The sequence below is a fragment of the Choloepus didactylus genome, chromosome 4 (genome assembly GCF_015220235.1).
Source record: "Choloepus didactylus isolate mChoDid1 chromosome 4, mChoDid1.pri, whole genome shotgun sequence".
NCBI classification, from domain to species: Eukaryota; Metazoa; Chordata; class Mammalia; order Pilosa; family Megalonychidae; genus Choloepus; species Choloepus didactylus.
Window position 1 is genome coordinate 123903152 of NC_051310.1, and position 13342 is coordinate 123916493.

The 13342-nt window shown below is 38.3% G+C and overlaps 1 protein-coding gene across 4 annotated transcripts in view; it reads left to right on the forward strand.

Moving 5' to 3' along the window:
* The first annotated feature begins 1524 nt into the window (after positions 1 to 1524).
* Positions 1525 to 13342, forward strand: part of RFX7 (regulatory factor X7) — a 244792-nt gene continuing 232974 nt past the window's right edge. Inside the window, exons 1-2 of one of the 4 annotated variants that reach the window (XM_037833876.1) lie at positions 3512 to 4072; positions 4224 to 4386. In XM_037833876.1, coding sequence (XP_037689804.1) covers positions 4226 to 4386 — 161 coding nt within the window. In that variant the 5' untranslated portion in view covers positions 3512 to 4072; positions 4224 to 4225. Of the gene's footprint in view, positions 1612 to 3511; positions 4387 to 13342 lie in introns of those variants that run through there. The other 3 variants (XM_037833878.1, XM_037833875.1, XM_037833879.1) reach the window with 3 other exon arrangements.

The following is a 13342-nucleotide window of genomic DNA, read 5'->3' on the forward strand; positions in this document are numbered from 1 at the left end:
TCCATAAAAGAGTTTATGCTGTCTACTTTACCTGGAATCATCTTCCCTCAGTGCTTTCCCTTACTGAAGGCCTAGTCATTCAGAGACCCAGTCCAAATGCTAGCCAAGAGGTCATCTCCATAAAGCTCTTTTACCCAGAGCAGAACCAGTCCCTCTTTCCACTATGCCTTCATAGTACTAACGGGAATGATCATATTCTAGAATTCATCATCTTATATAATTATTATTTGTTATATGTCTCTCTGCTCCATAGAATGTAAACTACTTGAATTTGGAACCAGTTCTTTATAATTCTAATTTCTGTACTTGATACTTTAATGCATTAGGCACAATAAATATATGTTAAGTATATATGCTACAGTCTGGACAGTATAAAATGTTTACTTTCATAAAAGAGGGAAGACTTACAGACATTGCACACAGAGAGCACCAGATGGTATAATGTACTGGGCTAAAAAATATTAAGTTTGGGTAACTATTGACTTCAACAAATATTTATTAAACAGCTGAAAGTTAGGAATTGTGTTTTGGGATAACTGGGATAAACCATCGCTACTTTGAGGTGCTTAACAATCTACAAGCATGGTATGTGTATACCATGTCTGTGGTTTACATGTCACTTTACATGATGTTCCTCTTAACAACCCTGTAAGATAGGTCATTTTCTTCACTTTTATAATGCTAGAAAGAGAAGACTTAAACTGCCAAGACCAGGGTTTCCACACTCCCACTCTATCAGTGTTTATCAAACTTTTCCACTGGTATATACTTATACTCTTCAGCCTTGGGAAATATAAGCTCAAATTCCATGATGCCTTGTGTGTTATTTTAAATATTCATGCAATGTTTTACATTACTTCCTACTGAGTCAAACTAAAGCTCTGAGAAAATGAGCCACATTGATTCTGGTGCCTTCTGTGTCCTTAGTACACAGTTTCAGACACCAAGGGGTACCTGCACAATTTGAGAGGCACATGACTATACCTTCTGCCTTTACTCACGATATCTGGGTTTGGCTTGAGTCTCCACCCAGGATTTTGGGTCTCTTCATCAGGTTTCTAGGGGTATAATTTTATTCACAGTCCTCTGTGAAGACTGTAACAAAACACACTCTCTACTCCCAGATGCTAAATGAACAGTGGGAGCTAACCTTTCCTCCCTGAAAGGATGTCTCATTCTGGCAATAAGGTCTTTCCAATTTGTTACTTGTCAATCACCCTTCTCATTGCTGGTTGAACCTAAAAGTCCCAGGTGTCTCTGTAAACCACCTTTTGGTCCTTGGAGACCCCAAAGGCTCAACAACGCACGTTTGTCAGCACCTCCGCTAGAGGGCAGCTCAGGGATGCAGCCCTGCTGAGCCCTCTAGTGGCAGCTGGGGTAACGTGGCTCTTTTATGGAACCTATTAAAAACTCTCAAAAGTTGCACTCGGGAAGCTAGCCTGTGTGACACACGGTAGCAAACTTTTCTTAAACGTCCTGGTCCTCAGCTTCCTTTTCTTAAGGTCTGCAGCAGGTCTCAGATATTGCCTTCCTTGCATGAGTCTCCTACTTCTTAAGGATCTCCCCCTCCCAGGGTGTGGCTACCTGGAATCATCAATCCCCCCTGGCAAGGTAAAAAAATTAGAACTGGGGGATTTGGCAACATTCTCCAATGCCTTTTCTTTCATCTTCCCCATAGATGTAGAGCTCATACATACATTCAGGATTTTTCAGTATAATCCCAATTTCCACATGATCCACAAATTCTTAAATTAGACCGTCAGGATTCAAATACTGGCTCCCACATTTACTAACTGGGCAACTTTAAGAGTGTTATTTAATCTCTCTTAAGCTTCAGTTTCATCTATAAAGTAGAATAATAGTACCTATATTATATGGTTCTTAGGAAGATTAACTATGATAACATACGGAATGTACTAGGACTGGCACATTGAAAGTATTCAACAAACATTAGCTATTTTTATTCTTCTTCAAAGCTTCTGTCTAGTGCACACCATGTCTATCAATTTGGTCCAGAAAAACATGTCTCTATATAGGGAACAGGGACATATATGCAAAATGAACTTAAACAACCTATAGTTTCCCAAACTGGCTAAGCTAATACTGACCTTTTAGGTCCAGGGTACAAAGGAATCCAAGAGGCTTGTAATCCTAACAGAGGAGCTGTTTTTTTGCACTCAGGTGTCACCACCACCACCACCATGCATCACCACTATGTGCAGGCATTCAGGGTGAGTCTGGGCCTGGAGTCTGTGGGCCAGGCCTGAGGGTACAGAGGTGCAAAGCATGGGGGTTCCAGGCCAAGATAGGGAACTGAGCACTCCAAAGGCCAAGCAGCCCAAGCCAATCAGATTTAACACCCACTGGGAGTCTACAAGTGGCAGAGCCTCTTAGATCAAAGTCCAAGCTCAGCAGCGAAGTGGCCAGAGAATCTGATAGGTAGAATCCTGACAGAAACTCTGTCAAAAAATTTAAAGCAGAAGGGCTCATAACACCAGGCCCAGAGAAGTCAGTTGTGAGCTGAACAGCTGTTCCATCTGGTGCCAGAGGCAATGGTTGTTGTTTTCTACACTCAGACAGTTTAGGCCTCCCTGTTCAGCCCCACGTAGAAAAGACAATTCTTCTACTCTTAAAAGGGACTTGCTTGTTTGTGAACACGAAGGCAAAGCTCTCTCATGCATGAATGGGGGATTGGGGAAGAGTGTCCAGCGGGTTCAACTGACCCCGAAGGAAGCAGCTTGTGACTGGAGTTTGAGTCTCCATGTTGTAAGAATTACATGCATTTCTTTCAGAGGCAGACAGGGGCCTTGGCTGCCAGGGACCCTGACAAGCTGCGACTTGAGCTATGCCTTAGAGCCTGGGTTGGATTGGGAGCGGTGTAGAGAAGGAGGGAGGGCATTCCTGTAAAGGGGGTGGGGCGGGGAGGTGGAGGGGAACAGCATGAGAAAAGGCACGAAGGAAGAGTCAGTCTGCTGTGCGTTGTGGATGGCATGGAGACTTCACTGATTGGAGCCGGGAGTTCTTACAGGGGGATGGAGGCTGCTATGATTGGGTAGCTAAAGTGGGGCCAGATTTGGAGGGCTTTGAATACCCGACCGAGGAGCACTCAATCCAGCTCCTGATTTGCGATATACATTCAAGACCAAATTACCTAAAGGGTGATTAATTCCGACGGGAGCTCTTCTTTGGGGGCTTCTGTAAAGTCAAGTTTACCCTCTTACCTGCTTCAGTTTACACAGCAAGGAAGTAATCCTCATTTGTGGGGGCGGGGAGATATGTCGATTTATTTCACTTTATTTGCTTTGAAGATACAAAAAAAATTAATTCCAATTTCCACGTCGAGTATTATTAAATTAGGTTTCTCCTCCTCCTCACGCAAGTTCTCTTTCTCTCCCAGCACCTCCCCCATGTTTTCCTGCCCTCCTCCACCAGCTCCACCAGTCCCTTCCTTGGCCCTCGCGGCGCGCTTCCCCGGCCCGACTCGCCCGCGCCAACCCTCCGCACCCGTGCACCCCCCTCCCGGGCCCCCGCGCCCGCGCCCGCTCCCGTAACCCGCACACACTCATACACGCCCCTGGCCCCCCACCCCCGGCGGAGTGGTAGGTGTTTTGCCGTCTTCGCCGGACCGCAGTGCGGCTGCGCGCGCTGAGCTGCCTCTGGGGCTGGCAGGGCAGCGGCGGCCGCGGCGGCGGCGGCGGCGGCAGGGCCGGGAGCGAGCGGTGGCGGCGTGGGGAGTGGCGTGGAGCAGAGCCTGGGGCTGCAGCAGCGCGGTCTCTCGGAGTAGAAAGCCCCGGGGGGCGAGGAAGGAAGGCCGGGCCGCCAAGTCCCTGAGGAAGCGTTCTCCTTGGATTTTGGGGGGGAGCCTTGTCCTCCCCACCTCGTCTTCCGACGCCCCCTCCTCACCCCCTAGTCCGGCCGCTGAAGGGAGGAGGCGGCGGCGGCGGCCCAGGGGGTGCTGAGGGGCTCCGCCATGCCTCTCCCGCGGTGAAGCGCCCGGGCCCTGAGGAGCCGCTCGGTCTCCCCGGTGATGTCCCCCAGGCGGCAGGCGAAAGCGACTCACTCGAGCCCTGGGGTAAAGGCCTAGCTTATCCAGCTTCCTTCCTCCTCCTCCTCCTCCTCCTTTCCCCCTCCCCCTCCTTCTCTCCCCCCTTCGTCCTCCCCTCCCCGTCTCTTCCCTTCCCCGCGCCCCCATCTTCCCTCCCTCCCTCCCACCCCGCCAGCAGCGATGGCAGAGGAACAACAACAGCCGCCACCACAGCAGCCTGATGCCCATCAGCAGCTTCCCCCCAGCACCCCCAATTCAGGGGTGGCCCTGCCAGCCCTTGTGCCCGGGCTGCCAGGGACAGAGGCCAGCGCGCTGCAACACAAGATCAAGAACTCCATCTGGTAAGAAGATCCTCCATCGCTGGGGTAAAAAAGCCCAGGCACATTTCTGCTGCAAAGGGGGTGGGGAGTGGCGGGCGGGGGAGCGGAGGAGGAGACTGATGCATTCATTGAATGTGGGTTCCCAGGGTCGAGTGCATAATATTGGGGGTCTGGAGGTGTGGGGACTTTGCATGAGCCTCTGATCTCCTTAACCGAAGCAAATACACAAGTTGTGTTTTTCACTTAGTGTAAGAGGAATATGGGTAGAAATTAAGTCATACCCTGTGATGGTAGCATGAATTGGGGACTGGAGAATGTGAAATGTGTTTACTCCTTTTTGCAGTCATAGAGGAGGAAGAATTGAATTGTGAATTTTCACCGGGCATTGTGCGTAAGAATATTAATATGCAGCACAAAACCTAATGTATCTCCTCTTTCACCCTTTTGTGTTAGCTTCGTTTCTGGATGATTTGCCTTGTCTTCTTTATTCCAAGATTCAATTCCTTTCTCAGGGAGTTTATTCTTTGCATTAATTGTGAAAAAAGTGCTTCTTTAGTGCAACATTTTAAGGTGATAGTTCACACTAAAAAGAGATATTTTTTGGTTTGAAAAATGGAGAATCAAATAAATGTCTTACCATTTCATGTGCCTTTCTTCAGAAACCATAGATGAAATATCCTTTGCTGTTCCTGTACTTTCTTAATGAGAATTTTCAGTTATTTCAGCATTAGATTTTAAGAACTCTTAAAGACTGATGGCAGTCTTTTAATAGTTAAATACATTGAGGAGAAGTCTATCCTGTTAGAACTGCTGCAAATATGAACTTGCATTGTTTTGTAGGATTCTCCATTAACTGACATTTTTAAAAAGTGTAGCACTATTTTAAAAATGGAAAGGAATATTCAGAATTTGGCTTAAGAGATTGCTTTTAATAGAAGTTTAAAAATATAGTGTAAGTGTGTGTAAAAAAAGCTCTGATTTTGAAAATGAAATCTTGCAGATCCATCATTGAATATGACTGCTAAAATATCCAAATTTCTTATTTTTATTGCAATTTAAAAATAAGTGTATCATAAAACCAATGGCATGTATTTACACATTTAAAAAATGGCATTTTTAAAATACAGAATTAAAGTTTGCTATATAGTAATTTTTGTTATTTTCTTGGCATGCATTCATCTTGTCATGATGCTAATATGAAGTAGGTCAGTGTAGCTTTCATGGTTTCATACAGCACAGGGGTTGGCAGTTAAGTATCTTGCTTTCAGTTTTAATTTTAAAATGAAATTTGAATATTTTCAACGAGAATTTTTTTTTGTTTTGGCAATAGACATATTGTGGAAACTTGAATGGGTCAGATAAATATGATTGTCTTTTTCGTGTGTGTGTGTGTGTGTGTGTGTGTGTGTGTGTGTGGTGTGTTTGAGAGAGAGAGAGAGAGAGAGAAAGGGCTTTATTCTTCAGGTGGATACACTACTTTCTTTTTACTGCTGTAATTTAAAGGAAGAGATGCTTAATTTCCTGCTTACCATCAAGATTTCCACAGAACCAGTGCTATTTCTTTCTTTATTTTTACTGTGATGTAACTTGGTATCTATGAAATTATCATTAAATTGATATCATTAAATTGAATTAAGCACCTTGGCTTTGCATTCACATAAAGGATATCCAAGTTAAAGACTAAAGTCCTTTATGAGAACAATAGGGGAAAGGAACCTTTATGTTTTTAAAATAAGGGTGAGTTATATAGGCAAGTGAGTGAAGAGTTTGAAAAATAATGATAGTGGAGTATCTTTTTATTTGTAAATTATGTGGTTTAATTATTCTTTCATTGATAATTTATATTTACATGCCCATTACAACTAACTGCACTGACTTTAACATGAGAAAAATTCTTGAACTAGAGTAGACTTCAGTTTTGGCACTGGCCCAGAAAAACTAATAATTGGGTAACAAACACCTTAATACCAAAATGTGCAATTTAAATCTTTATTTTAAAGTTGTAATGGCACACATACTAACGTTTAGTTTTCAACACTTGAAATCCTATTTGCAAAAATGGTTTCTTCATGTTGTATTTAAAACTTTGGAATAAACATTAGTGATTATATTTAATATATATTCTGCTTCCAAGACTGGATTTATATTAGTCAAGTGATTATGTAATGTAACAAGGTTAAAAAGTGAAAGCTCCTTTACTACCATCTTCTCCTAAGAAATAGCATATAAGTATATAAAGTCATATGTATATATATAGGAATATATTAAATTAAAATCCTTTTAATAGGTAAGATTGCAATTCTTAAATAGCTCATTCTACATTTTTTGAGACAATAATATCTTTTTACAAGTTATTTTAACACCTGATAATGTTCTGAGAAATTATCAGCTTTGCACAACTTCCTATTATCCTTTGGTATCCTTACTAAGAAGAATTTAAAAGTATGTTAGAAGATGTGGCATTTACAGTTTTCAAATAGGTTTTGCATTTAGGTTGATCATGGTTTCTAAATTACTGGACTTGCATATCACAAACAAGTCTGTACTTGTGCTCCTACTCTATAAATATAAATATAGTGTGTGATGTAGGCCTTTAGCTGGACAATGAGTTATTATCTCAGTTCATAATTAATTTATTCTTTTTATTAAAATGCAGTTTGATAAAAAGTGTATGTCCATTGTAATTTCAAGCATTAAATGTGTCTTTGCAAAAAAGAAAAGATGGTACTTAATGAGAGAGGAAACTATTTCTTAAGAGTTGAAAATATATTTTGAAGTTCTAGAAAAAAAAAGACACGGCTAACTCAATAGTGTTGTGTAATATTTGTATAACCTATTTATGAATACCTTCAACTTAAGCCCAAATGAACAACCTTACACCTTTCTTTACCTTCCTCATTCCCTCTCCATATACAAAAGTCCAAATCACTTATACTCCTCACTTAAAAGATGTATTTGCAGAAGTGTGTTTTAATACTGAATATGCTAGAGGAATGTTATTTGTATTTTCTAAACAGAATTCTAAAATAAACTTTTTCATTAAAAAAAAAAAAAGAAGCTAGTAGCCCATGTCTTTTTTCTAAAATATACTGCCATTCTAAAACAAAGCCACAACTCACCTCTGAACCACTGCAAACTTCTTTAGGTTACATTGCACCCCTCTTTGGTTAGCTACAAAAAGAATACTAAAACAAATTTGCCTTTCCTCTTATGTCTCAGTGTCTTCATAATAAAAAAAAGAAAAAATATGAACATTCATATGTAGTTTAGACAAAAAAAATTAAGTATTTTTTGTTTTTAAATCAGTTTTACTTGAAACTCTGAAAGAATAAAATTATAAAATTGCTCTGGAAAAAACAATATGGAAAACAATTGCATTTGAGAGCTTTTCTTCCTGTTTTTGATTATTTATGTTTAAGAATAGATGGTACCTACATGGGTGAGAGTGATTATCATATTTGCCATTAGGCTGTAACATAGACAGTAAGAGTTTACCTAGAAATTCAAAATGAATCCTGGTGTCTTATTGTAGAAAATATTCTAATACTGTCTACTCAACAGGGATTCTTAAAAGAATTAGTTGTCTGTTGCTTTTATTTTTATTTATATAGTTCTATTTGATGTAAGACTTACCAGCCTTTGCTTGAAACAGTGCTATAAGAGGTGTCATTGTTCTCCCCACTTTATGGAAAGAGATAAACTGACAGGGAAGCTGTAGGATTCCTCTGATTCATTGTCAGACCCTGGAAGCAGCGCTTTGGAAAGAGTTCTTTTTCTTTATTCAATCCTGTAAGGCATACAGACTACTGAATCTGCTACATTTTAGACTTAGAATGATACTTTAAATAGAATTCATATATGTGGATCATTTTATATGTTTTCTAAGTTCTAATTTAAACCAAATTTAAGCAATTGTGTTTTATTTATTGTGATGACAATAAACATCTGGATATTAAGTGATTAGTCTTATTTCTGTCTTAATTATAGTGAGCAGGTTATCATGATCCATAGGGTTGCATAGTGATGCCATGTTAGTCCTAAATTCTGTCCCCTGTCCTATAACTCAATTGTTTGGTTTTGTCCTTGGTTCTGGGTCAGGCAATTTACAGCTATCTGAGAAATACTTATTGTTCCTTCAACTGAAATGGGAAACACTACCAAGTTACAACCACAAATCCATGATCTTCATTTTGTTTTAAAAGTGGAGACTGAGTGGTCTTCCATGTATTTTGGTTAGATTTATTTTCCTTTCCTTTGGCTTTCTTTTGTGTTACTTGACATGCTTTCTACTCTTAAGTTCAATCTGTCTTCTAAGTCAAGCAAACAAAAGACTTGGGTGATTTTGTTCCGGCAGCTGTGGTGGTTGTGTTCCCAACACTTAAGTGTTTTGATTTCAGAAAGAAGGCAGTTCCTTGCTCTTCTTCTATGGTATGAAACTGGTGAAATTGTCTTCCCTATGGACCAGAAAGACAGGTTAAACAATTTCAAGCCCCTTGAGTTGCTGGCCTTGTTTAGCTTAGGTAATGGATATGTGTATAAATAATTGACCAATTTGCCCTCTCCATTGGGAAGTATCTTGAATGTTGGTATGTGTAGAACTGATTGGTGTCTGTCTTGCTACTACTTACTGATATCATAGGAGAAAATGACTTTACAATGACAGAAAAGTCAGAAGTGCCTTCCTTATTTGTTATAATAGATATGCTTTGAATAAAATCTCATGTCAAATTACTTTTTATATGAGAAAAATGTTGCACACTAAAATTGTACAAATAAAAATAATTAAAATATTGCTATTCACTCAAATTTGAACACTTCAAGCAAGAACAGTATGTAAGTACTCAAATCAACACCTGCTATATACAAAGTATTGTGCTAGAGATTGGCATTCGACAAATGCCCATTCACTTGAAATGTTAATCTAAGCAAAAATGTACGGTAAAATTTCTTTTTTATTCAACTAGCAAACCAGAGAAAGAAGAGATCAGTGTCCAAGTATTAATTGAGGGAAAAGTAGACCTTAGTTTCCTCATCTATAAAATGAAAGGGTTGTACTAGATGACCTTGCAAGTTCCTTTAGCTTAAATTTCTATGGTTCTAGTACTAAATTAATACTGACAACAATAATAAATTGAAAAACTAACAAAATTAGCATATCACAGGCAATCAGTAGAACATTTTCCATGACAGATTATTATGACTTGTCATTGTTTCTTTGGGTGTTAGGAGGACTATCTGAACGTGTTATTCACTTGTTCTGTCATGTCAGATTCAGGCTGCAAGTATTTATTGAACATGTATTACATTCTAAGAGCTGTTGTTGATTATGCAAGAATATATAAGACTATGTAGAATCCCGTTTTTGGGAAGTTCACTAGTTGCTGGTTGAGGTATTGTAATGGGCTATTTGTGTGCTTGTTTTGTTTTGTTTATAAAGAGGTGCTCCATGCCTATAAGAACCTCTTATAGGAACCTTTCATATAGTAATAATGTAATCTTTTAAGTCTGTAGTGAATGTTATATTGTACATATGATTATGTAAATAAGAAAGTTAAGTACTCTTTTCAGAATAATTGTGTAGGGTTGTGCTTCATAACTTTTCCTCTTCCTCTAGGGTAGACATTTAATGGATAATTGTGACAGTGTTCTTTGTGAGTTATGTAAAACAAAACATTGAGATGGTTACCCCACATCTCAGACCAAACTAGACCACTTGAAAATGGGACCAGCCCGTTTTGTTCATACTCTTACCAGTGCCCCCTTTTCCACTAGTATCTCTTCATTTAGTCATTTTAGTTGCTTTCTTTTCTGCTTTCTGGAGGGTTGTGAGAGTTCAGATTAAAGATGAGCAGCATGGACTAGTAAGAGGAAGAATCTGCCTGCCCTGGGCAGGATGATAAAATATAAGGAACAGTACATTTTAAGGACTTTGATGCACTTGATTGTAGTGCATTATGACTTGCATTATATTAAGATATGTAGCACTCAACCTTACGTAGTCCTCAATACATAGTCAGTACTATGTAGTCCTCAATTATGTAGCACTCAATACATAGTCCACATGAATCAAAAGTTTTGAAACATGATTTAATCTTTATTTTTTGAGACTGTAAACAGCATGTGTATTTTGGCACTTACTCTTTTCTGTTTCATGGACTGTATACCTCCTATTTATGAGGGGAAGTAAAAAGTATAATGAGTTTTGGTTAATTATGAGCAGTATATCTATCAGGCACCTGTTACAGTAGCTCCTACATATATTACAAAAATTGATTGAGAAGGTGAAGTTTTATAGTTGTTACATCTGAGAACAAACTGAAATCAGACAGGTATTCCTTGCCGTTTGAATCCCTATTTGTTTTTTTGAGTTCAGAAGGCAGAAGTCTGAGAGTGATGGATACCTTGTAATTTCAATTTGTGTGTCTTGGAATTTTGGAAGCCATGAGTTCATATTTTTTGAAATACCATTTCCTCCAAAAAGCCTTACCTGAAAGAAAATTATCTGAATTTATTTAGTGTCTGAGTTTAGATAGCAAGGGTTCATATAGCAAAGGATACCTTTATACTCATTCCAACAAAGGATTAGCAAATTGATTTGAACGTGCATGCTGAGGCTGATAGATTAGGGTTGCCTGCCAAAGCCACGGAATAGAAATGATGGTAGCAGTACCTATAATTGCCTTCCTTTTTTTTCTCTGAAATTGGTTATTTTTAGTATTTGAGGCTATATTATATATAAAGTATCAGAACTCTTGGTTATCTTGGAGGGGGTAAGAGTTGTTAGAGCTATTGTGTTGCCATTTATGCAGCCTAATTTTAAGATATAAACCAAGCATAGAGACCACTTGGGTTTGTGTTTTCTTTCTTTACTAGTCTTTAATTTTTCTGTGGTTTTCCTATTTTCATTGTGTGCTGTCAAGTAGCTACAAAATGAGAACAGACAATTGCTGTATTAAATGGTTTCTTCAGTTTGGACTATCCATTATGCTTTTTTCTTTGCTTTCATTATCTTCTTTCTCTGCTTATGTCTGTGCTGGTCCGTTTACCTTAAGAACCTTTCTCCTTTTTCTGCTCAAATAAGTTTCTAACTTTAAGATCTAACTCATGAACCACTACCTATTGAAACTTTTCTCCAATTCCAGACAACAATGATCTGAATTGTGTAAGTTAGTGTTTTTTTTGTGGGTTTTTTTTTTTTTTGGTAATTTAGAGTGGCCTTACTTAAAAAATCCATTGTAGTGACTTTTACTGAATTAAAATGAAACATCTCATTTTCTAATATGTCAAATTCATAGGAATTCAGAGATTGAATATACCTGAAACAAAACAACCACTGCATTATCAGTTATTTACAGTATGGTAATGAAATATATCATTTGGATATGGAGATGCCAAGAACTTGCCACTGTTATTATAATATATATGAAACTTTAAAAATTTAGATGGCTAAGAGTGCCCCTTTGGTAGCTTTTTTTTTTTTTTTTTTTTTTTTTTTGATAAAGTTGGTACTTCTGGGAGCCTCGGAAATGTATTTGAACAAGATGCTTCGATTAGTGTAATTGAATCACTTCCCTAATTTGATTGCAGTCATTAGATCTATTAATTGCATATCTATATAAGCAGTCTATGGTCTCAAATTTAACTGTCAGATTATTAAGTGCATGGTGCCTTTTTCTGAAGCAGAAACTATTAGCAAGCAACATGTGGGCAAATACTGCACACATCAGTTTCAAAGAAGTGAGAAGGTCAAAGCTTAATCCTGAATATACAGAATCAAACAGGTAAAATTGAATTCATACACATGTATTTAATGTCTACTACCTGCAAGCCACAGGAGGTTAAAAAGTAATGAGACATTATTCCTACCTTTAGAAGAGTCATCCTCTTGAGACATTATTGCTGCGTTTAAAACAGTCATCCTCTTGTGTGGTAGATATATATGTCATCAATTGAATTTAACAAAAGTAAAATTTTGTTAAGTGTGGTAATGGTGTAAACAATGATATAAATAAATATAGAATTAGATGAAGCAGGGATTCAGTGAAGACATAACATTTTTATTGGCAAAATTCAGGATGGTGGCTTTAACTTAGCATAATCAAAGGGTGGTTTATAGATCCAAACACACTTAACAATAGGCTTACTGGGAGATCTTTATTTCCATTAGTAGGAATTAGAATCAGAGTTGTGGATGACTGAGCCAATAAGGAGGAAAATGGTTTGGGACAGTTTGACTGAGGGATGGGGTGTCCACTAATCAAAAACAGTCCTCTCTAAAGTTTAATTCACAAAGGTAGAAGAAGGAATATAAAGTAATAGTAGAGAAGAAAACCATACAGGTGGATGGGTGCTGGGGCAAAGGACCAAGAGCTGCTCCAGTAGCAGTTTTGGAAGAGGATTGTGTATCTTGAATTGTCTCTCAGGAATGATGGCATCAGGAATTTGTTCTAACACATATCCCATTTCTCTCAGCATAGTCAAATTGTTCTTTCCCACAGGCTTCTTTTCCTGTGACTTTAGACATGCTTTTGACTTCCTTAAAACAACAAACAAACAAGCTTAGAGAAATTATTTTTGCAGTAACTAAAACAAACGGTGCATATCTCAATGATTTAAAGAGAATCCTATCCATTAGAAAAATAATAAGGACATCAGATAAATGAATGAAGAACGTAAATACTCATTTTATAAAAGAATAATATAAACGATAAATTTGCTAAAACCTTTTTGCCTCAATAAAAAATAATAAAGCAAAAAGATACTATTTTTTTAACAAGTTTGAAAAGATTTTAAAATTTCAGAAATCACTACCAATGCTAATCTTACCTCCTAGTTTTCTACCCCTTTCCTTCAGTTATTTTACTAGTGTATCATTCTTATTTGTGTAAGCCCCTTCAGATTTTAGAAAAGGTATGGATTTACAGAAAAAATCATGCATAAGATACAGGGCTCACATACACCACCCTATTATAAACAC